General features: G+C 39.7%; 1 protein-coding gene across 5 annotated transcripts in view; it reads left to right on the top strand.

The window, feature by feature from the left end:
- Positions 1-25,791, top strand: part of ALKBH8 (alkB homolog 8, tRNA methyltransferase) — a 44,791-nt gene that overhangs the window by 7,611 nt on the left and 11,389 nt on the right. For all 5 annotated transcript variants that reach the window (XM_042023832.1, XM_042023831.1, XM_042023835.1 and 2 more), the window contains exons 5-9: positions 287-418; positions 1,272-1,367; positions 2,727-2,831; positions 5,853-5,923; positions 23,769-23,875. In XM_042023832.1, coding sequence (XP_041879766.1) covers positions 287-418; positions 1,272-1,367; positions 2,727-2,831; positions 5,853-5,923; positions 23,769-23,875 — 511 coding nt within the window. The remainder of the gene's footprint in view (positions 1-286; positions 419-1,271; positions 1,368-2,726; positions 2,832-5,852; positions 5,924-23,768; positions 23,876-25,791) is intronic.

Below are 25,791 nucleotides of genomic sequence, written 5' to 3'. Positions count from 1 at the left end.
ACAAGTGGTTTTGTGTTTAAATAGTGTAAAGTGTTGTTCATCTTATGCAGTAAAATTTTTAGAAAGTGCTTGAATGATGCAAAACTTGGGCCTTACCCTGTTTTGGCATGACAAAAAGAGATCACTCATTCTCCAGATAAGACCACAATGAGGGCTTCATGGTATTGTTAAAGATTTCTACAGCTGTAATATATTCTCATACCAAGTAAATATATCCCCATAGGGAACACATGGTTTTATTTTCTCTAAACAGTGACAGAATTCTCTTTTTTTTCATATACCTCAGTTTCCTTGCAAAATGCTGTTCCTACAAGCTTGCCTCCAGGCTTAATGGTAATTGAAAAGATTATTTCTCCAGAGGAAGAAAGAAAGATGTTGGAAAGTATTGACTGGAAAGGAGATGAAGATACTCAAAATGGTGGGCACAACTATAGGAATCCAGATATTCTGTACTTTTATGATGTTTTTTCCTACAGTTTCAGGTTATGGGAAGTCTACATCTTGGTAAATGTATTGTCAGAAATTATCCTGTGTTTGTTCTTAGCGTTTTAGGAATTGGGTCTTATACTGCAGTTGATCAACTCCTTAGGGAAAGTGGTCTGAATTGATGTTCTAGAATGGATTTACTTGAATAACATACCTGCATCCAGAGACAATTAAAGTCTTTTTTATGTGTCTTGTGCCAAGCAGAAGACTTTGTAATTTGATGTCCATCTCAAGAGCTGCGTCTTCTTTTAAGTAAAAAGTAACTTAGTGAGGCATACGTTCCGGATGCTGTTGTGCTTTCACTTGAGTTTGTGGAGTTAAATCCTTCAATAAATGAATTCTTGGAAATCATTTCAGAGTTGCTGTGTAAATTTGTTCTGTGGAGCAATGCAAAAGTTATGTTGACCTTATCTAGTGTGTAACTTGGTGATTGATAAAAGCAAAGGGTCTTGAAGTATCTCTAGGGTATTCATCTGGTGTAAGTTCAGAGATCAGGGCAAGAAAAAGGTGCATTAAGCATGGCTCAAGAAAATGGGTATTCCCTGCTTCTTGCATATACAAAAACACCATCCCTTTGACTCAAAACAGCAGTGAATGTTATGCTTGATGAAATACAAAAGATAATAAGGCAGACGTGTGTACCACAAAGAACGAGGGTCACATACACTGTTTTAACTGCTAATTAAAGAATGTTTAGGCTTAACAGGTCAGATGGAATGGGGAAACATAGCAAATTGCTTGCAATGTTTTATGTAGTCTAACTTTAAAATTATGTATTTTTACAGCCCAGAAGACCTTAAAGCATAGAAGAGTAAAGCATTTTGGATATGAGTTTCGCTATGATAACAATAATGTTGATAAAGACAAACCATTACCTGGAGGTGAGAACTTCCGTATTAAACTGCACTTATTTTGCCCTGATGTTTGAACCATTATGTAAAGCCTTTAGGCTTAGCTGAGTTATGGCTGTGAGATTCTGGTTAAAGGAGAGCCCTTGCTGTATCTTAAGGATACACCAAACAGTGCCTTTGAGTTTTGAGATTCATTCCAAATTATTGTGAGTGCTTTAAGATTGTTGTCCAGTCACTTGGAGCCAGAGGTTGCTGCTCTTTGTTGAGGTCTGGTCAAATAGGGCTTTTGGGATTGTAATTGTCATTCCTTTTTAGCTTTTTGTTCCATCAAACAATTGCGTGTTACAAATTGCATATTAATTTGTTTGGGGGGTGTGACGTATGTTGCTGTGTATATTTATCTCTGCCAGCTTGAAGCTTGTTGGATGCACACTGAAATAAAATTTCCTTTGCTCTGAAAGCAATTTTGTAAAGGTTTCAATAACTCCTATTTGGAGTTGAAAGCTGTGAGTCAGAGCAAAGCCAGTGAGTCATCTTACAGAGTTAGATTTAAAAATAGTAAAATAGGAGAGTTAAATTCCTGTAAAACTTGAAGGTGTTTAAGGTGATGCATGTGTACTGGGGTGGATGCAGCATGCAACAGAAGGATTCTGGTTATATTAAGATTTTAACTGTGAAGCTATATCATTGTAAGAGGATTGATACGTGAATTGTTTTCTAGTCTCACAGACTATTTTGTGTGAGAGAGAAGCATAAACACTTCTTGAGGGAAAACAAAAATAAAAATCAGTAGATTCATGGATGGGATAGCAGTAACATATTTGTTGGTGTTACCTTCAGTAGAATTTTTCAATCAAGTCCTCAGGTAAAATAGCAAACCAAAGCTTCGGTGGAGGACTATGCCTTCCCCATTCCTGTTTCAAGACCATCTTAACTTCAGCAGATTTTTTTGGTGATATATTATCTAATTCAGTAACAGATTGCCAGAGAATAAATTTTTTGGAGGGCTCTCTGCACGACTGACTCTCTGCATAATAATTTTGCTTCTTAACTGCAACTCTTTTATTGTAATTGGTGGAAACTTTGCCTCTGGTTTGATGTGGTTTTATTTATGTGTAGAGATACTACAGTTTGCATTTGTTAGGGACTAATCTGCTTCTGAATGCAGAGGCCTTGGAGGAGTTGGCGTTTCTAATTTTGAGATCTTAAAAATATATTGGACTTGAAGACTAGGCCCCCAGTTCTGATGTGTGTGTTAGCAGCAGATGCAGAGTAATCATTATTAAAGATGGACTTGCATGTATATGAAGCTATTTCTATGTATTTTTCCAGTTATATTTATTGTAAAAAGATGTCCTGTCTTGTTTACAGTTCTGTTTCTGTAACTAGGTCTTCCTGAAACTTGCAACCCATTCTTGGAGAAGTGCTTAAAGCAGGGATATATCAAACATAAGCCTGATCAGCTGACTGTAAATCAGTATGAACCTGGACAAGGTAAGTTTATTTGTCCCTCAAAAATTGTGAGCTCTTTATCTTACATTGTGGTTTAACCCTGGTAGGTAACTAACCACCATGCAGCTGCTTGCTCACTCCCCTCACTGAAGTAGAGGAGAGAATTGGAAGACAAAAGTGAGGATTGAGATAATGGGTTGAGATCAAGACAGTTTAGTAAGTTAAAAAAAAAGAAAATAAAACAAAGGAAAACAAGTGATGCAAAAAATACTCCTTGGCTACTGGCCAATCAGTGCTCAGCCAGTCCCTGAGTAATGACATCCCTGGTAAACTTCACCCTTAGTGTTATTACTGGTCACAGTGTCATATGATCATATGGAATGTTCCTTTGGTCAGTTGGGGTCAGTTGTCCCAGCTGTTTCCCTTCCCAGCTTCTTCTGTACCCCCAGCTGACTTGCTGGGAGGGAAGCATGAGAACCATAGAAGACCTTGATACTGTGTAAGCACTGCTCAGAAAGAGGTAAAACATCCATGTATTATGTACACTGTTTTCATCACAAATCCAAAGCATAGCACCATACAGGTAACTGTGGAGCAAATGAACTACATTCCAGCCAAACCAGTACAGCTTCCCTAAAAAGCAGAAGAGTGTAGCATCTAACTGTGACATGGTGTAGGGACAGGATTTAAGCACTTGCTTAGGGTATTTTCTCTGTAACCAGAGATGCTTTGAATCAAAACTAAAGTCTTAATACTGGTTTCCGCACATGGGAACTTAGTTCAGAAGTGCAGTCTTTGATACTACTGTTAAGGAAGATGATGGTGTTTGAGTCCAAGGCCATAGTTTAAAAACTAACTAAAAACATAGTTTAAAAACTAACTAAAGAGATATAGGAATAGGTAGTCATATTTGTTTTTTTTATTTAAGTGCATTTTTTTACGCCAAACTTGTATTGCGTCCTGTAATGTGCATATAGTCTCCATGAAATGGCTCTTGCTGTTAGCGCATATGATATAATGTTAGTGTATGTGATATATGGAGTCTTAAGTATGATGCAAGCAGTGTTCCCTTATCTTAGTAATAAGGAATTACTGTATTTTTAAAATTTTTCCCAAACTGGAGGCTTCTGAAGAAAAATAAACTTCTAATCACACTTCTAGGGAATAAATCACATGCTGTACTTTTTGCTAAGCTTAGTCATCAAGGTTAAGTATCTGGCTTGCTTTCCAGAGTGAGTATCTCATTTGTCCTTAGGAAGAAAGAACATTGGCTTTACTCTCAGAATTAATGTCTCACATCTATTACAATGTCTACTGAACAAGGGTCTGAAAAGCTGATCCTATTTGTTTGTGTATCTGACAATACACAATTAAATTGATGCAGTTGTGTACTTCTGGCTGGGATATCTGAGGAGATTAGTTAGAATTGTAGATTTCTATCAAGAATGGAAGCAAGTTTTCTTGAAAAATCAAACAAACAAAAACCCAAGCCCAAAGCAAAATACCCCTTCTTAAGTGCAAATCATTAGGATATGAATGAGTACAGAAGTGCAGTCAGATTAATACTGTCTGCATCTTTGTTCTGAGCCATGTTTTCACTGGAAATTATACCTGAAACTTTAGTGAGTTATGGCTATGAGTGTCTAAGCTGGAAGGGCCACATATAAGATACTTTAAATGAGGTGGGTAGATCAGTGTGGCCTCGGTTGAATTATCAGTGATAGTGTAGAGAGCTGTCGATGTTCCCCTGCTGCACAGTGAATTGCACAGACTTCAGTGTGCCTCTTAAGGCAGAACCTCAGTGCTTTGTACTGAGGCAAAGTTATGAGCCGTAACAAACAGGTATCTTATCTGTCCTTGGTTTTCAAGTCTCACTGATTTTCTGTCAGATTAAATGTTGGTCCCATAAAACACTTGTATTGTTTTCACTGAAACTAAGGGAATTCAGAATATTTACATCTGGATGTAAAATCTGCCAGGCAGAAAGGGTACTTTATAGAGCTGACTGACACTGTTAAAAAAAATTGTTTTTAACTCAGGAATTCTCTACAGAGTCCCAAATGAACTTGGGTAGAATTTTTAATAAACAAATAAAACTGTTTCAGTTTGGATGGTTGAGGAGTTACTCTGTCTGCCTAGGCCTGCAGTGGATCAGAGGACAGTGTAGTTGCAGTTCCCCCAAGCTGCCTGCTGTTCTCCCTTGCTCCACTGCTGACTGCCATTCCCCACCATGTGGTGAGATCTTGCTGTGGCATGCACACTGCTGTTTTAGCACTTGGTGTTAAAATGTGTGACACAAGCTGCGGGGATTGGCAGTTTCTTTCTGATTAGCAGATATGAAAGAAAAATATAAAAGGCAAAACTAAAAATGACTGTCCTTTTGGCAATTCTCAGTTATGTGTGTGTACTCAAACACGCATCGACAGATGTATTACCCAGGGCTTAGCCTAGCAATGATGTGTGTTTGCCTAGGAAGTGCAAAACAGAGGCAGGACTTGATCCTAACAGTGCCTGCCCCTGAGATACTAGGTCCTAATGCTGAAGCTGAATCCCTTAATGCAGTCATTTGCTTAGGAAATAAAGGGATTTGAGATTACTCCTCTGTGAAGAGAGTTAGGAAGAAGTACATGATTGTGGATGAACTAAAGCCCAAAATCGTTATATGTGCCATAACTGTTAGTGCTGAGGGCTGACCTGCCTACAAGGAAAGTGAAGTGATTGAGCTGCTCCCTGCAGCAGGGAGAGCGTTTGGAGTCATCCAGGAGTGAGGGAAGCCTTGGACTAACCTGGACTATCTTGTAGGTATTTTTACTGATTATATAAGACACCTAAGTTAATTGTGTACATCTAATCTGGATGTGTAAATAAGACAATTGCCCTGAATTCTTATGGAAGGCAATTCCCTTGTTTATGATAAGGTTGGTTTGTTCAACCATACATCCCAGTTTTCCATATGGACATCCATAAAAATAGGGCTTGCTAATGGAGATAGCACTCTATTACTATTGTTATTATTATTATTATTATATTGACTTTTTTGTTGTTTGTATTTTTTTAAAACAGGAATTCCTCCCCATACTGATACACATTCTGCTTTTGAGGATGAAATAATCTCTCTCAGTTTGGGAGCTGAGGTACGCTTAACATTTGCATGTGGTCTTATGCTTTACTGAGAAGTTCCATTTTTATATTGTTAATTTGTTAATTTGATTTTCCATGGTGTCTGTCCACATTCATCCAAACTTAATATTAAATGTGAAAGGTAATGTGATATGCTAATCAAGTAACTTCAATACAATATTGTCACTGGAAGATTTGCCAGTGATAGCAATGATTCTTAAATCTTGGCATCCAGTTTTCCATTGACCTTCCTTCATCTTTATTTCATGCTTTAATTTTACATCTTCTGCCTCAGTCCTGCAGCCCTGGGCTTTCTTATCCTTTCCATTTCAATGAAAAGGCTGACTCTGACACGGATGCTGTGTTACTTCTTTGATGTAACACCATAAGTAGTGCATTTCTAGGTTATTGTATTACAGCATACCTGTGTGATGGTCTCAGAGATAGCCAAAACCAGTGATTTTAATCACGTGAAAAATACAAACCTTTTTGGGAAGTGGACTGCCTGGAGCATTTTGAAGCTGTAAAAGGTTGGAATGTGTACATTTCAACCAGGGAGACAGCTAGACTTGGGCCATTTCTAGATATTTCAGGCATAGGCATTGGATTACAGCCTGTTAGGTATCTCACAAATTTTAGTGCTTTTTCCTAATGGGCCATAAATAAACTTTTCAGGTGCAGGCAGTCAAAGCACAGATGCAGTAAAACAAGCCAGTAGCCCATGACATGCTGCATTGTTTATGGCTTTTCTTTCTAGTACTTCTACAATTTTTTATGATTTCTTTGTAGTTTTGTGCACTTAGCTCTTCATCTGATTTTAAAATGAAAATGTCAGTTGCAGTAATACGTGAGTTAGCTATTTTAGGAGTGAAGCCCCCTTCTCTATTCCCATTAAATCTTGCCACGGGCAAAATTTACACACTCTCTTAATAAATAATTGGACTTACACATACAGCATCAACCTTTGGTGTCTTTCTCTTCTTCTCTTCATTTTTCTCTCTGTAGGATGACTTGTTTTCCTACCTGAATACATTAGGCTGCAAGGTGGTAGAAAACATGCATAAAGCCATATGTCTTGTCCTTTTTTGTTCTCCTCAACAGTAAATGCACACATTTAAATAAAAAGTGCCATAAAGAAATAACCTTGCAACCCAGCTGATTCTGTATTCTATTTTGGAAATTGGCAAACCAGACACTTCAGAGGAAAAGAAGGAAGCAGAATGCCTCATTATGCTGAGGAATGGAAAGAGCATTTCTTTCAATTGCTTATATGCTTGTCCCTTCAGGATCTGAATTAGGCAGATTGTGATACTTAATAACTAAAACAAATGCATTGGCTTATGAAAAAGAATTCTGGCAGAACAGAGGACTAAACACAAACACGCTCCTAGCGTGGTGACTTAGTTATCACCACAGATTCTCAAACTCCTTATGTCATGTTCACAGGCCCACAGAACTGTTTAAGTTGGAGAGGATCTCTTAAGGTCATGTAGCCCAAGCTCCTGCTTAAGCAGGGTCAGCAAAAGTAGGTTGTCTAAGACTGTGTCCAGTTTTGTTTTGAATATTTCTGCAGATGGAAACTCCAGAACCTCTGTAGGCAACCTGTTGCAGTATTTGACCTGTGTCACAGTAAAAATCCAAACTGTTTCTTTGTGTTTTGATGGAATGGCATGAGGTTTAAATTGTGCCAATTGTTTCTTGTCCTGTTGATGGACACTGTTAGGAAGAATCTGGCTCCCTCTTCTTCATTCCTTCCCATCAGTTATTGATACACTTTAATAAGAGCCATCTTACCTGACCCTGAGCCATCCCTTCTCCAGGCTGATCAGTCCCAACTCTCTCAGCATCCCCTTATGTAAAGATACTCCTTTATAATCTTCCTGGCCCTGTCCTGGACTTGCTCCAGTAAGTCCATGGCATTTTTGTAGTTGGAAGCCCAGTCCAGTCCCAGTACTGGACAGAGTACAAGAGATATGTCCTCACCAGGGCTGATTAGTGAGGAAGAATCACCTCCCTTTAACAGCTGACAGTGCTCTTGCTAATGTAACCCAGGACACACTGTTGGCTTTTTTTTCTGCAAGAGTACATTGGTGGCTCATGTTCAACTTCTTGTCATCAGGACCTCAAGGTCATTTTTGGCAAAGCTGCCTCCTAGCTCATCAGCTGCCAGTGTGTAGAGATACATGGGATTGTTCCTGACCAGGTGCAGGACTTTGCACTTCTGTTTGTAGAACTTAATGGGGTTCCTGTTGGCAGCAGTTGTCCAGCCTGTCCAGATCCTTCTGAATGGCGGCACAACCATCTGGTATCAGCCACTCCTCCTAGTTTTATTTCACCTGAAAATGTGCTGAATGTGTGCTTTGCCTCATCATCCAGGTCATTAATGAAGTTGTTAAACAGTGCTAGCCCTGGCGTCAATCCCAAGGGCAGCCCACTAGTGACAATTCTCCAACTGCGCTTTGTGCCACTGTCATCTTCAGTGGTACTTTGCAACCTAACTCACATTACTGAGGATCAGTCTTTTCCTCAGTGGGGAATGAGTTTATCCAGTAAGAAAGCACTCTCTACTATTTTGTTAGAGGAATCACTGTAAGTTTAATTTGTTTCTGCAAACCTGATTTGTATTGAAAAATGAATAGTTACTAGCATGTATGCTCATTTTAAATATAAACAAATAATCTTGAGAACAAAATAAAGGCATGATTCTTCACAACACTGCACTTGTCTTGCATCAGAAACTTGACAGCAATCCAAGTTCTTGTGTGAAATGAGGTGGAAATGTAGGTGTGAGATCCTCTTTCTGTCACATGAAACAGCTTTATCAAGAGGCACAGAGTGGCCAAGTAGTTGCCCTGGTTGGTGCAATCCACTGTGTTTTGAGGATTTTACAAGACAGATTAAACTTGTTTTGAAGGAGAATAAATCTCATTATTGCTTTCCACTTCTGCCTAGCTTATAAAAACTATTGAATAGTGTGAGAGCAAAGCAGTGAGAGGTGATTTGTCTTGTCCCATAATACTTCAGGAAAAGTGAGGGTCTCAGGCTAATCATTCCTGTTTGTAACCCATTTCTTTGGCATCTCCTGGGAAACTGCAGAATAAAATGAGACTTCTAGAATGTCCTGTGGGCTTGTAATTGCATTTTATAAATCACCACATTCACCCTTTCTTTATAGAAGCTGATAGACTGAAAATATTAATGAATATCAGTGTCGGTGCTGTTGTATTGAATGGACTTTATTTGGAAATTGTCATAGTAGGAAAGCCAAGGTAATGTGGTAAATTTAGGTGAGTGACCTTCTATTAAATTTAATGGCAAATCATATTCTATGTCCATGAATTTGAACAAAGTACTGCAAAACAGTCCTTTCTGTTGAGAATGTTGGTTTTATTTCAGTTAGGTGTTATTTTCAGTGCCTCCATTTGGTGTCTCTAAAGATATGCAGTTTTACATCTATTTCATCTTAGAAGCCTGGCCAAGTTTGCAGCTGTCTCAAAAGAATCCTAATTTTAAAGCCTGTGTCGAATTTCTCTTTGCAGGTTTGCGGCAGGAGCTTGATCAATAGTGAGATTTCTGTTTTTCCACTTTTCCTAATTTGCCATTTTATATGCTGCCATGTAATGCTTGATTCATTAAAACTTTAGAAATACAGAGGTAGCATTTCTAGTATGAGCTAAGTAGTGCTACAAACATATCCAACAATAGAAGAATTTTCCCTTCCTGGCTGCAGATCTTACTCCCAGTCAACAGCTGCCAACACCCTGCAGTCCCTCCTTGTCAGCTCTGCCCCGCTGTGTCCAAGACTGCTGTGGGACACCCACTGCACCATGCCAGAGAGCAAAGCACAATCACAGTTTGCTCAGAGGGGGTGTTGTGTTGGCACAATACTCTGATTTATGTTGCTGTGTCCCATTTTCCTAAGATCCAGCCCCAGGCTTGTTGTTCTCTTCTCTTTAGCTCTGCTTTTCCTTGACTTACTCTGCTTCCTATCCATATGCCTTGGGCTGGCAAAAGGCTGATACAAACGCTGAGAACTGCTTTGATGCTCTGTCTAGGCCCTGACCTAATGTCTGAGGAAGGAAAGCTTTAGGGATGTCAGCCAGACTTGTGGCTCAGGGTTAAAGAGGGGGGCCATGTACGGAGGATCCTTGACCTCTGCCTAACTTCTGTTAATCTGACCACATTGATCATCTCTTAGCCTGCGGATCTTAAGTGCTTTGATCTATAAAGAGAACCTGTGACTCTCTTAAGCCTTGAAAGAAGAGCAATGTTACAAAGAAAAACTTTATGAGACCTTTTGAACAACCTTTGAGTATGGTCATTCTACCACTGATGGAATGAGGTATGCTGCTTCTGCTCATCTCTCAGTTTGATAATCAACCCTTTTTCTGGCACTTTTGCTTCTTACCTGTTGATTGATTTCCAATCTGTCTTGGTTAACAAACAGAAACCTGTAGCTGGTATAGCACCAGCTGTTTCTGTAATGGCTGAGAGATTTTATGAGAAGCCTATAGAAAGTCTAGGCTGTACCCAGCTTTAGACAGTTAGCAGCTGTTCTGTGTCTTGCATGAGCTTTAACAAGATAGGCAGGCACTGCATAGTGTTGTGTGGTCCAGCTCTTATTCTGCTTATCTTGGTTAGTTGCTAATTCAGTTTAATTTCCTTTTTACATCTATATTGCTTTATTTTTTTTTTTGTTAGAAAGCATCTTGCCTATTTAAGGAATTACTATGGTAGTGGCTATACCGAAGTTTTTTTTCTCCATCTGTGCTGGTAGGATGATGGTAGTGGGTGAAATAGTGGTAAGAATCATCACTATTTAAAAAGAGATTGTGTTGGCAGAATCAAATTGTCTCTGAACCCAAATGGAAGACACTTATTTTAATCACTACAACCTAATGCTGAGTTTAGAAGTTTGTTCAGATTAGGTAGGATTCCTAAAGCTCAATAGTGTGCTTTTCCAATCTGTAAGACAGGTGCAACTCAAGACACATGTCTTACAGACATGGATTTTATTGGTTCTTGAAGAATAGTGACTTGCAGTGGTTTTAGCTGGAAATCCAAATGGACTTTATTTATACTTGCATACCAAGTTTAGTTGGTTTGTTCCATTTAAAGTAGTATTTCATTTTTGAAAACTAATGCAGAGCTGCTCCATGTGAAAGGTATCCTGAGCACCGTAAATTAAATTTATCAGGCTTCATAAGTCTGTCTCTCCTGTTTGCATTTGCTTTTTATAGCTGTGTCCTGTGTGTTTCTTTCTATCCATGTCATACCATACTGTCACTGAGCTTGGATGAGATACAAGAACCACCAAAAAAGGAAGAACTTCCTGTTAATGTAATTGAACATTGAAATATGCCCTCTGAGATAAGAAATAAAGCCTGCAGCCCCTTTGTGGGAATACTTAAAACAGTCTTACTGCCTCTTTTGGGAAAGGTGAAACTTTCTGTTCTGAATTTTTATTTCTGTGCTGGATGTCTCTTCCCCATTTTCATACAGGATTCTCTTCATAGATACCAACATGTCCTGATGTTTCTACCTGATGAGTTATTTTAACCTTTGGAAAGATCCTGAAAGCCCAACTGCGATGTAAACTGTTCAAACAGAATCTGCGTTAAAAAAAAAGACTCCTTGGTTGTTGATATGCTAACTCCTGTTTCAGCCAAGGGTAACAAGAGCAAGGCACCCACTGTGTGCAATTAATGCAGACAAGCATTTGTTTCCAAGTGCTGTCCAAGAATCTGCTAACCAATTTCAATTTGCATTGAGATGGTACAAGAAGAGCATTTGGTCAAAATTGCCCCCAGAAAAATGATTTGATAGTATTATTTCTCTGGAAGCTGTATGGCAGTAATTTGTGAAGAAACAAGACAGCAGTGTGGAAATCTTGCTTTCTCTGATCTCTCCTAAGCTCCTTGGGAAGAACAAAATCAAAGCTAAGCTATGATAGAGCCACATTTCAAAGTTTTGTATGTAAAAATACGCTTTTTTGCTTCCCTTTCATATTGGTGAGACATGGTTTCCAGCTGCCTCTCTCTGAGATTGGGCATTTACCACCAGGGGGCCAATACCAGGCAAGTAGCTCTGCAAAGATTGGTCTCCTGTCTCCCTTCTGTTAGATTTATACCAGCCTGCCTTCCTCTCCACAGAAGGAAGAAACTTACCATCTCCCATCTCTTTCCATAAAGCTGTTCCCCACTATGCAAAGCCTAGTAGCAACTACATCAGTGCTGAGGAAGGAAAGCACCCTGTAGTTTGATTGCTGTGGGATCTCTGATCTGCAGAATGTGCTGTGACTTGCTGAGCTATTTCTCCTGGGTCTGCTAGACTAGGAAGCTGCCTTACTCCATTCTCTGTAGTGGTTTTGTTTCCTGTTCATGGTCCCTTATTTTGGCTACTGAAGGGGAAGACAGAGCTGCAGCCCCTCCTGGTTCATACCCCTTTGCTTTCTTCACAGCCAGCTGGTTGTTCTTTTTAGCATCCTGTGTTTTGTTTGAGCCTTTCAGTGTTGAGAAAGGGTTGTGGGAAGAATGTTCTCTTTGTCTCCTGAACTCCTCTGGGCAGTGCATCCAAAGCAAATGTGGAAAGAAAGATAAAAGAAATGGCAATTAGGAGGAATTTGAAAATGAAATCACTCAATATCACATAGAAAAATATATAGAGATGCTATAAAAATGTCATATGGTTCCAGTTATTTCTGTGTGATTGTGAGAAAACTCCTACTGGGAGTGAAATACTTTCTAAAATGTTTGCAGTCTGCAGTAGGGCTTATGATTTTCTGACTGGGGTCATAACTGCTAAATAATGAAGGAAAACTTCTGCGTAATTCCTTTACCAACTTGATTCTGTTTTAACAGAACCTGTTGTCACCAGGCTATTTGCTGTTTCTGTAGTGTGCTTATTTTGTATGCTGAGGCAGCATCATTTCATTTTCAATTCTCAGACGTCTGGCTGTTAAGGCACTACTGTGACACACAAATACAGATACTGAATTTTTCAGTGGAAGCAAATGTACTCTCTAAAAAGTGTCTTGCTATTCCATAGCTATTGCTACATTTTTCTAATTGGTTTTCAGGTGGTAGTGTACTAGTTTGAAAACAAACTAGTGGTAGGCACCAAGTCAGAATAACAATTTAATGGGGAAATTCAAGAAAAGGGGGGAAAAAAAAAAGAAAACACTGGTTCAAACTGACAAGAGTCCAGATACAACCTGTTAGTCAGGGTGGTGGTAGCAGTCTGGTAGAATGGTAGCTGCAGTCCTCTGAAGTGGTAATCCAGTAGAAAGGCTCTGCTCTTCCTCAGAAGGTCTAGTGGTGGCTATGTAGCTCCTGTCCTCTGGAAATCCAGTGGAAAGGTTGTCTCTGGTGTTCAGAGTCCCAGCTTATAACCATGATGGGATGCTTGGTTCCTCCCTCTGGGTGGAGCATCTCACAATGGGGTAAGGAGTCATGAGGCCAAGTGTTGATTAGGCTCATTAACAGAAGATAGTCCGGAGGGAGTTATCTCTGAGTCAGGCGGCAGGACAATGATGGGCCATTAACAGAAAGATAGTCTGGGGGGAGGAGGCAAGGAAACACTGCCCCACCTGATTTCAACAGCTCCTGAGGATGATAATAGAATACACTGCAACCCAGGACAGGTAGGAAAAATATAGATAGATAAAAATCTTGGGAAAATATTACATTATGGTGTACAGTACTGCTAGTTTTAAATGAAAACCTTTTTTTCTCTCTTTTGCACTTCATGCTTCCCATGTATCCTTCACTATGATGCATGAGCCATTCTTCCACGGTGGTGAGATGAATTAACTGTTTAAATATGAAGTTTCTATTAACTCCAGTGAAAAAAATATTGTAATAAAAGAAAAGAAGCATCAAACAGGAGACCAAAGGCAGTGTGGTCAACAGGTTGAGGGAGGGGATTCTCCCCCTCTACTCTGCTCTCATGAGACCCCTCCTGGAATACTGCATCCAGCTCTGGGGCTGCCAACATAAGCAGGACAAGGACCTTTTGGAGAGAAGCTAGAGGAGGATCATGAAATTGGTAAGAGAGCTGGAGCTTCTGCTATGAAGACAGGGTGAGAAACTTGGGATTGTTCAACCTAAAGAGAGGACTCTAGAGAGTTTTCCAGTACTTAAAGAGGGCCTACAGAAAAGTTGGACAGGGATTCCTTATTAGGGAGTGTAGTGACAAAATGTGGAGTAATGGTTTGATACTGAAAGAGGGGACATATACATTAGATATTAGGAAGAAATTCTTTACCGTGAGGGTGGTAAGACTCTGGAAGTTGTGAATGCCGCATCCCTGTAAGTGTTCAAGGCCATGTTGGATGCTTCTTTGAGCTGGTGTAGTGGAACATGTCCCTGCCCATGGTGCTCTCGAAGGTCACTTCCAAACCATTCTAAGATTCTGTGAAAACTAACAGAGTATTTGAATTTACATTTCAATTGGTATTTTTACAGCTAAAATGGTTTCTGAGTCAGGTTTTGAGTTGTCATTCTTGAAATGTAGTTCCATTTTTTTATAGAAACCTCTGTGTTGTTTTTTAGTAGTTAATAATTTCTTAATTTTTTAAAGCATTTTTTATTTTGTCAAGAGGTTCATCAGTGGAAGGTATTTCAATTCCCCATGTTATTTTTAGAAGGTCGGTACTCGCTGTGTGACATGGAATCCTGGTGTCTGCTACCAATTAACAGCAAACAGGCTGAACTGGAGCATTAAAGATTTGTTATCTTTAGCTGTTGCATTTCAGCTGTACTTCAGTTTTGGAATTCAATTCCTTTTGGAATAAGGAAATCTAATTTCATTAGCCAGTGATGTCATCTCTATTGTCATAGGAGCCTATTTTAAGACTGTGGCAAATTTCATGAAGAAATGCCAAGTAGTCAGTCAATAATAACAATCACAAGTAGCCTATAAGCAAAGAAACAAGCTTAGCTTGTTAAGCTCCTGCTGTGGTGTATTGTCTCTCTTTGCTTTGGACAGAACTTTGTCATACCAGTAAGTGTAGGAAATGGGGTTTGAAGTCTGTCTGCATTTATACTATCTTTACAAATCTGAGTATTTTGCATGCTGTAATGTTCTGTTTCCGTTTTTCTTACCAGCTATATTTTGGGAGGAGTTTCTCCACAGAGCTCTTGTTGCAGAAGAGTTGAATTTTTGCTGAGGAACTGGCAATTTTGAGCAGTTAAAGTGTGCTGGAGCTGTCAGACCTGTGATGCTGATACACTTGACAGAAGGATTCTGTCAGTGGGAGAGTCTTGCCCCTAGCAGAGAAGCAAGTAGGCAGGCAGCCTGTTGGTGCTGCCCAGAGGCAATGCAGGGAAAACTGGTCTCTTTGCTGAGGCAGCAGAGGAATGGTTGGAGGAAACCAAAGTTGATGGTGCAGCAGAAAACAGTGAGAGCTGGACACCTCACAGTTCCTTGTGAGGTGTTCTTGTTCCTCCTGCCCTTCGTGTTACTGCCTGCATCTCTGCAGTGCGTGTTCGTTCATGTAGTCTGTTGTAAATTCAGGGCCAGATGTTGAGGCCCTGGTTAGAGCTCTTCTGTGTAACTTTTGGCTGCATTATGAGAAGACAGTCATTGTGCTAATGAAGCAGATGGAGGGAATGACAAAAGAAAGAGATGACATTATTTAGATGAAAATCAGCAGTGTTAGAATACTGCCTATCCAGATTTCAGAATGTGTTTTCCCTTTATGGTTGTTTCCCCTGCTTTAAAATAGTATTTATATGTCAGATGTGTGGGACTTCTATGGGGTGAAACATAGCAATTGAGTAATTGATAAAACAGTTTTCTTCAAATGATTTTAAAGAAGTGTCTTTGTGTCATGCAGCATTTTGAATTATACTTTATGGCCACAGGAGACATCATTAACTAAGAAGATGGCTTTCATTAGTTCTTTGGGTTTTGTTTGAGGGTTTTTTTTTGTGGGTTGGTGTTTTTTTATCTTTGTTTTTGTTTTTGGTTGGTTGTTTTTTTTTGTTGTTGTTCATTTGTTCGTTTGTTTTTGGTGGGGTTTTTTTTTATTTGTGGGGGGTTATTTTGTTTGTTGTTTGGGTTTTTTTTTTTTTTGGTTGGTTGGGGTTTTTTTGAGGGTTATATGCTTTTGACTGCTAAGGAATGATGTTTCTTAATGTATTTAAGGAATTTTTGCAAATTCATCCCCAGATCTTTGTTCCTCAGTAGATTTCCCTTCTACAGTGAAGATGTAGAGGATTAAGAAACAGGCCATATGGTAGTTTCTATAGCAATAGATTAAAAACCATGTCTTGTCAGCCCTTATGAGAGATGATGCAAAAATTAGTTTGGGAAGGCACAGTTTGCATGTCGTGTATCCTGGAAGTTCTCTTTTATTGTAATGATCTCTGAGACAGCTGTTAGATGCAGGTATGAGAAGGACTAGCTGACCTTTGTTTCAAACTCTGAGTGAATAAATTCATCATTTCATCCCTTTGAATTACAGGTATTCAGCACCACACTGTTTCCATACTACTGTCTCAGAATGTAGGGGCCAAGATTTTAGTGATGATAATAGTGCAGGAAGAGGTTTTAATTAAGGCAGAACTCTTTTAAACAGAGTTGAAGCATCTGCTGAATCCATACTTGGATGCCTTATTTAATAACTTCTTGTCATTGGTATTCAGTCCGGGATTAAAGCACTGGAATTTTAGAGTTTACGAGTAGGTGTGCACTGCATGTGTACCTGTGCACTGCATGCCTGAGCTCCTCTGTAATCAGTGGCGGTTGAGTCAGTCCAGCCTATGGGTAATTCAGCTCATGCTGAGTTAGACATCTATTGTTTCATTTCATAGGTTTCAGTTCCCTAATGGGTTGTTTTAAAATCTAAGGCCAAATGTAGGTCCTTATCTTGAACTGATTTGCCTGTTTCCACCCCAGACTTTACGTTAGCCTGAATTCCTGTACTACAGCACTGCAAGCAGAAAGCTGAGACCTGCAGAGGAGAATAAGGTTTGATGAGCAATCCCAATGTTTGTAGAGAGTGAGGGAAGATGGTTTTCCACAGTGTAGGGTAATGAACACGCAGCATGTTTTACCCATGCCTTGAAATACACTGAACCTGCAAGGAGTTGGGCTGTTTTACAACAGCTGGCAGGTCTGTGCCACACTAATACTTGGTATGAGTCTACACTTTGAATGTAAATATTTCAGGTCCTGTTTCCTGCAAATTACACTTTCCTGTTTTATTCCATGTTTGGCAATATTACTCAGCCAAAGACTGGTTTTTGCTGTATCAATTATTCTTTATACTGAATGGAGGCTTTACAATTCCTCACACTGCTTCTGTTGTAGAAAACTTGCAATTAAAGGCTATAATGGTTGATGACAAAATGATAAATGTACAGGTAACGTGGAATGGACATAAAATTACAGTTGAAGGGAGTCCTGCTTATGTGTATATGCAACCTCAGTAGCGTGAGAATTGTGTGTATTTCCACAGATATTTGTAAACCATCAATGCTTTAGAAAGGTGCCATGTGCTTTTTGAATACTGAAGTTGTTCCCCTTTCTACTTAGATATTGAGAATCTCTTGAGACCTTTTCTAAATGTGTGGAAGAATTACAGATATGCCACGGCACCACATAGACCGTGTGCTACCAGGATCCTCCAAATATCATAGTTGCATATAAATTTGTGCTTATTACAGAACAGCTGTGTCTGTGTTGTAAGGACTTGTTCAGTGGTTTCTTGGTAGACATTTGGTACAGTATTAAACATGTAAATAAGATTATTTGCTTTCAGGACACAGAGTAATACATTAAGTGCAAGTCTGAGTAGATGTAATCAAGGACACAGAACTGCTTTCTTATGATGTCTGGGTGTTACATCTTAAGAGATTGAGCTCTCTGGAGCCCATCAGGGTCAGGATGATTGTGCTTTTCCATTGAAATGTACTCCATTAGAAAGCAACTGATGTAAAACCTTAGAAATTTCCTTTCCTTTGGAAGGGAAGATGAATGATTTGGTGCATTTCTGGCACATTCTGCCCTGGTATAGTTGGATGCAGTTCCCTATATGTCAGTGTAGTAGCACCCATGGATTTAAAGGAAGATGTATGACTGAAAGAATGGAAAGTACTGCAGAGGCTAAGTCAGTAAAATAAATTAAATAAAGACTAACAGCATTAGCTTCTTGCTTTCTGTGTACTAAAAGAATTTAAGCTAAGAGCTATGGAGGCAATTTATTAAAGGATGAAGATGAAATGTTAGTGAGAATAAATAAATTGGTTCTTGTTGAGAAAGAGTCTTTGGATTCACAAAAGGACATCAAGGTTTTATGCTTGGGTTGGGATAGCACTTTCCAGAAAGGAGCAATCGATACCTGTTGGGGGAGACAGAGAGAGAGAACCAGTGGTAATGTAACTATTGTCTTTTACTGTAGGGATTGAAAGCCTTTTACATGTGAGTCTAATATTAAGCATTGAGTTTTAACACAGGTAATGATCTGGGAAGGTACAAAGACCACAGGTAATGTCCTGACATACAAAAGAAGCTTGGTATTTTAGAGGCAGTAGGAACTGACATATTTAATGGCTTTTGAAACACGGAGTCAGCTTGAGAAGACATAGGAGTGAAGCACAAAAATTTGTAGCAGCTGTGAGGGATCTTAGAGTGGGAAGAGCAGCAGTCAGAAGTTGGTGGGACAGTGCCAGAGGTACCACCAGCATCCCATCCTCTGCCAAGGCTGGGCAGAGCAGCCACCTCGCTGGGCATCATAAGGAGCTGGCATCCGGCTAGTGAGGTGACTGGTAATTTCTAATAACTTGGAGCTGGTGAACTTCCAAAAATGAATCCCTGTGTACAAAAGGAGAGTGGTGTATGTTCCAGCTAGCTGTGACAAGGCCTCTAGAAGATTTGAAGCTCCTCCATCCAACTGTGGTTAGCTTGAAAATTGCAATAGTTTTTCTCTTCTTGTGCACTACCTGAACCTTTTAAACAGAGGCCAGACAGTAAGGGAATTTGTATCATGGAGTCAACAGCATACAGAGTAGCTAAGAGAGATACTGGTGTGCTGTTCAGTGGATGCACTCAACTCCACTTATCAAGAAAATCATAACAAGGTGAGACCTCAGATATAAAGAATGAAGTGCTGTCCATATATTGAAATATTTTTTAAACACTCATGTGCTAGACTTTGATTAAAAGGAAGAAATGCATAGATACTTAAAATGACACAGAGAATTCAGGAAGATGGATGTAAAATTGAGTACAATTTTTGAAGAAAGGAAGCCTAGTAAGTATACTAAGCATCTGAGTAACATCGCCATAGTGCCTAAGTGGATAAATAGGCTTAGCAAGAGATGGTCTACTTTGGTATAAATCTGATACGGGGGAGGCCTGCACATGTGTTGAGAGATTTTTGAGAAAGGCAGTGCTGAAGTAGTTCATCGTCACGATTGTCAATGCTGCACTCGTTTTCTGAAGTATGGCCAGAGAACATGATATAGGATGTAAATATCTGCATACATTACATAAGGTTAATTTGCTATGATGTGGATTATTCAGGAAAGATAGTCCTAATTGCTTTCCTTCAAAATTTCAGCATTTTCTGAGTCCCAAGTTTTGGAATTTAGCGTGGTTTTTTGCAGTGCAAGGTGCTGTGTGTTACCAATTGATTGCCTTGGTCCTGCGTGAGCCAGCAGGCTCTTGTCTCTGCATAGAGCCCCACTGTGGTGTTCAAGCTCCGTGTGTGGGCTTTAAACCTCTCAGCTGTCTTTGAAGTAGACATTCTTTTTCATCTGTTTTACATGTGGGAAACTGTTATGTAGGCTGGCTGTCTTTGCTCTCTGAAAATTCAGTAAATAATGTCAGTCTTGAGAAGCATTCCACATTATACTTTTTTTAGCTTTAGTGTGTGTTTCGTCTAAGGTAGTCTATTAACATCAAATACAAATTGCATCAGAGACAAAGCTTAGAAAAATAATTGTCATTCCCCACTGTAGCTGTGAAATTCTTATTAACACTGTCCTTATAGCTCTATTGCATTATTTCTATTTTGCCTTTGAATCTTTACTTATTTTATAGACCAGTCACTCACTTTCATCCTCCTACTCTTTCATGAAGTATAGTACCACTGCACTGAAAGGTGGTGCAGACTTCTGCATGCTGAGGTGTTAAGAAAAAGATACTTTATTCCCTTCTTATGTTGGATTATTTTCTGATTTTTGCACCTTGCCATATTTTATGCCACAGGAACAATGTTTGTGATGTGGATGTCTCTTTGCTTTGATGTTTAGCCATCGTTGAAAGCTGTTTACTGCTTCATGTGCTCCCTTCTCATGAACACTCTCTCTTAAATAACTTGGCATCGTGACAAGTTATTTAAAAACACAAGTAGGTATTAACTGTTTCTTTTAAGGTTTTTTTGCTATATTTAGAGACACACTTTTTTCATTGTAGAAGGAAAAATGGTAAAACTTATATAGCATCCACTGTTTTTATTTTTTGATTGTAATCCTTGGATGATGCACCATGAGCTAGCTGGAAATTTGATCTTTATTGACTCTGCCATCTAAGAGAAAAAAGAAAATAGGTGAAAACAAAAATAGTAATTGGAAATAGCTCCTGTGGAGCAAAGCTGTCGTGAAGCAGATTGATTCAGCAGTGGCAAAGTTGCTTTATTGATTGTAATTCGTTAGTAAATTAAAAAGAGGACCACACGCGTTAATCTTCTGTGTGCATGTGTGTTTGACAGTTAGAATTGAGAATGCTGTCCCAGGATAAAGACACACAGAGGAGTGTGGGAATGCTATCTACTTCAGTCAGTAACAGGCTTGCCAGAGATAAGAACAGAGTTCTTAAAAAATCCTTCTGGGTTAAATATTCTTTACTGTGCTGTAAACAAAGGATAGAAGAAGTACTCCTTGGTTTTTTAAGCATTCAGGTGCAGTTAATCTAGGTAAAGGAATGAAGCATAGGAATTATACTAATTATCTTCAGATGTTCCTTAAATTTTATTCTGTCTCAATTGCAATGTCATATTTATTGTTAATAGATCAGTGCAAAACTTTAATATATTCTAGCTGAGGACCTCAGTCTGCTTCATGAGCAAAAGTTGGTTTTGGATTTAGATTTTTGACTCTTTTAATTATTGCAAATTACTTGATGTCATTGTCCATTTCCAAGTAAATTAATCCTTTATTTATATTTTCCTTCCCAAATCATCCCAGCTTCTCATAAGGATGAAATTTAGTTAGATGGGGAGCAGCCACACAAAATGAAATTATAGTACAGAAGTTTTCCCTTCCCAGGAAAGTAGGGAGCAGGAACACAGCTGGGATTCTGTTCTGGTCAGGACTAGATGTTACCAAGATAAATTCTTGCTTTTCAGCCTCAAATTCTGCACCATGAGAAATTTTGTTTCATGTATTTCTTGTTGGTTTAGTGTAGTTGAAATTCAGCCAGGAGAACATGCTCTTCTCTTCTCTATTCTTCTGCAACTGCTGTCTGAAAATCCAGCTGCTAGGGATAGTTTTGTGGCCTCTCATTGCCAGTGTGTAACCTGCTATAGAGCACTCTGAACCTTTGTTGTTTTGGATGCACAGTTGTTTACAGGACAGGGTTTGAGGAGCATCTGCTGTGAAGAGACTCTGGGGCCACACAGATGGTGGGGGAAAAGGAATTGGAGATGCATGAAGTAAAACAGCAGAGAAGGCGGGGAGCTGGGGTACTGTTGTTTTCCACTACTTCATATGGAGTCGCCAGCCTGGCATGTGGGAGTGAAAGGGAGCAAGGTCCTCTTTTGGGTCCTGGAGGGAGATGGGAATTGGAAATGCAGGGGACCCAGTAGAGGTCTTCTCATTGATTCATGGACAAAGTGCAGGTTTTTAATATCATCTGCAAGAACAGATGTTTGTAGTTACTACTGACTCAGAAAGAGGACCAGTGGGGTAATGGGATTCCTTCCTGGAAGGAACGTGGGCACTCATATGTTCAGTTTATTCTGCCATACTGCTGAAGAACCCAGTCTCTATCTTGTCCCCTCACACTTGTCCCCTCACACTTGTCCCCAGCAGCACTGAGCCAGAGAGGCAAAAGACCGACTGTGGCATCATCTCACCCATTTCATCCTACCACTTCACTCCCCATTTCTTTTCTTTTCATGCTTTTTTTTCCTTACGTGCTGCTCCTGATTAGTTATCTTCTGGTTTATTTGCCTTGCCAGATAGCTGCATCTTTTTAAAGAGATTTGCTGCTACTTGTGCTTTACAGGACAGCATCTCCATCAGATTTGTAAAGCCACTGTATTTTCTTCTTCTTCACCCCATGCTTCTTGGAGGTTTCCTAGAAGAAATTGCGAAGTGCAAGGGAAGGAGTACAGTAGCAAGTGGCTGCCATTTGTCTATTTGTGTAGCTATTTAAATGTTTCATGATCACTAATCAGAGCTTATAGTTACGCTTTATTCCTCTTCCCTGATATCTCTCTACCCCTTTCAACCCCACTGTTTGTCACCCTTGTCACTTCTTGCCTTAAATTTAGATAACCCAACAGGAGAAGAAGCTGTGTCACTCTATGTGAATGGTAGTACAGTATAAAATTTTTTTTTCCTAAAAATGTGAAGTCCCTTGTGCTTTGCTTCAGTGTGCACAACATTAAATAGTAATTGTTGTTAGTGGCAATTTGTAGTGTTTAAGAGTCTTGCTTATTCAGTTTCTGTCTTACTGAGTTTTTGTGCTGAATGACTGATTGTTGCACCACTGTTTTCTCTTTGTTAAACACATCTGTACGCAGAAATAGAACTGCCTAATTTGTTTCAATCTGGCATACTGGAGTAAGTCTGCTTTTAAATTGCCTACTTAGTAGGTTACAAATCAGATGGCTGCATTTTCATGGTGCTAATTCTCCAGTGTACCAGGAACTGCTGACTTAGATAGTTTTTGACCACTTTTCTTTTTCAGTAGGTCTTCTGTAACTCATTTGGCTTGCTTAAATGACCTGCTCCTTATTTTCCACAGCAAGAGTTTCTCTCATTTGGGAAATGTAAAAGGGTAACATTCCTAGCCCAAGTAGAAGCAAAATGTACCACTGCCATCTGGGCTGTGAAATTGGAATAAAGTGGAAAGCGTTACCTCACTATATTGCCATGGCTGGAAGCCAGATGGCAGATAATAAAAGGATGGTCTGGTAGTTGGCATGTTAGTCAGGATCTGGGGATGTGCTTGTTGTGCTTCAAACCTCCAAGAATGTGGGCAGGTTGGAAATTATTTCTCTCACCTAATACTGCTTATCTGAATGTTATGTATCTACTGAGTTAATTGTCTCCGCTCCTCTGCTGTGAATGGATAGGCATTTCCAGAGGGCATAGGGTCATTCCACATCACTTAGCTGTACATTTTACACTAGGATGAATAGCCCTGTGGAGAAACTTGTCTCTCTGCATAGATATCACAAAAAGACAGTACCTGACGGCCTTAGTCCAGGTACATAACTTTCAGATGCTTGAGATACAGCAAATGAGCCCGCTCTTCCTCTTATGCAGCTGCCTTTAGTTGAGGGATGGCAGTCCTTTCTGCCAGATACACACAGAGGTTGAACAGTGCTACTGTTCTTACAAAGTTTTTATTGTGAAAAGAAATTGATATATAATTTTAGTTATCTCTATATACATATATTTGTGACTACTGATATTTGAACATAGTGCTGAAAGGGAGAGAGCTTTAGGACAGGAGACCTGGAGACTTTTGCATCCCTAGGAAATATGTAGCTGTTTAACAGAAATATTCAGTTGAACACATTAGAGAGACAAACAAAGCTAGGACTTGAGAATACCTGGCTTATGTATGAGGCTCTATAAGTCATGCTCATTTGTGGTGACTGGTTTTGTTTCTTTTTAGATTGTGATGGATTTCAAACATCCTGATGGCCGTACAGTGGCAATTATGTTGCCCCGATGTAGTTTGTTGGTGATGACTGGAGAATCCAGATACCTATGGACACATGGGTATGTGTAAGAGTCCCTGCATTGCTGATAATAGAGGAATAATAATGTTGTTTGTTTACTTTATTAATGATATTCTGTACTTAAAATTACTCTGAAAAAAGTCAAATCAAGTTTTAGAATTAATATACAAGTTCACTCTGCTGCTCAGATGCTGCTTAGGTTAAATTGAGGAACTTGGGGATTTAGGGAGCTAATTGCCAGTCCCTGAGGTGCAGTTTCCTGCTGCTGTCACAAGTGAAGTTTCAGCTGGAAATTGCTCTCACTTACATCTGCAGTGTGAAAGTTCTCAATGACTCTGAGCTTGCAAAGAATTGATTGTAGTGCAATTAGTGTCACCATTCTCTTTCTTTTCAGCTCACAACTTTTCTCATTGGATCACATATGCCAAAGCCTTGAGAGAGGGGCTAGTTTAAGAGAGTGACTTTCCCTGCACTGGGAGCCTCAGGGTGACGGAGGGGAGTCTTCCTGAGCTATTCCCAGCTGCTTTAGGGATACTTTAGCTGCTGGTAAGACTGCATTGAGCAGTTTTGGGAAGCTGGAAAGAGATTTCTTGAAATATGTCTTGGGGCTTTGCTTATTGTAGAATCTAAGTACATGCTTTTTAAATTGTACACCACTGGGAGATACTTACAGTTGGAGTGCTGAAATTGGCAAAAAGCGTAACACCTTGGTGAGCTCTGAGTGTGACAGTAACGCACTTCAGGTGAGTATGGCAACCCTGAATTGGACAGAAATGCCCATAGTAAGCATTTCTTCCTTTGTTTGACCTAAGCAGTCACTGGTTCAGCAGTCAATAGGTGACACTAACTACATTCTGTGTAAATTAAACACCAAATCCTTTTACTGGCAGAAAATCTTCTGCCTTTTAATTTTGCTGGTTAATATGTATTATGAAGAAGGGTGAATATGAACTCCTTGATAATCTTTATGTTGTTAATTTTTATAGAGCTCTTATACCACCTGCATATTCCCTCGTTAAATTGAAGAGTTGTAAAAAGCACTCAGTACTTCTGCTGTGCATCATTATAGAAGGCCAGGGCAGTGAACTCCCTTGTTGTTTGATATCCAGGACTGAACACAGATACCAGCGTTGTAAGTGTCTTATGCTGTCCTGTCAAATACTGTCAGCTGCCTTTTGGAAAGGCTACATACAGCTCTGAGAACACAGTGCAGTTTCCGTGTCAGTGACATTGCTGGCCAGGAAAGCCAGTGGGCAGTCCCCAACCCCAGGCCTCAGGCAGCTCCATGGGCTGGGCTGAGGCCAGGTTGGAACACCAACCCAGGGTCAAGGCAGTGGCCGTACACAGACAGAGCTGGGGATGCATCTGGGGCTGTAACTGGAGCATGGCCCAGTGGGACAGCCTGTGCTTAAACACAGCTCCCAGGGGAAGGAGAGCTCGCCCTTGCTGAGGCCTCAGCTTTCTCCAGGGCTACCAGCTCTGCTCCTTCCAAGCTGGCCCTGGGCAGCCACACTCCCAGGAAGCAGAAGGATGCGTGCTGGGCACTTGCAGTACTGGCCAGCAGCCATTCAAGTTGGAATAGTGTACCTGTCTATTAACACCTGCAATGAGATGATTACTTAACTCCCTTATACCTTCAAGTGATGGTTGTCTTTTGAGAACCAGTGAACAAATGACATTGAAAATGAAGATCCTAGATCTTTTTACTCAAGTACAAGTGATTCCCATGCTGGTTCTTGTCCACCTTTCCTAAATAATAGTTTTTCTATATTTTTTTATAAGCAGTAGTGGGTCAGGATACTCAACTGGAGTAAGCTTTCCGTCATGCCACTGGAATGTCATATCATAATCAAAATTAATCATTCAGCGAGAAGTTGTAGCTAATTCACTTGTTTACATAATGTCAAAATGTATTTAATAACATTTGTGATGCCTTTTATCTACACCTCAGAAGTC

This window comes from Corvus kubaryi, unplaced genomic scaffold (genome assembly GCF_017639235.1).
Source record: "Corvus kubaryi isolate FWS band 111438036 unplaced genomic scaffold, C.kubaryi_AGA036_p1.0 37256, whole genome shotgun sequence".
NCBI lineage: Eukaryota > Metazoa > Chordata > Aves > Passeriformes > Corvidae > Corvus > Corvus kubaryi.
The sequence above is the reverse complement of the archived record's forward strand: the minus strand, read 5'-3'. Positions and strand labels throughout refer to the sequence as shown.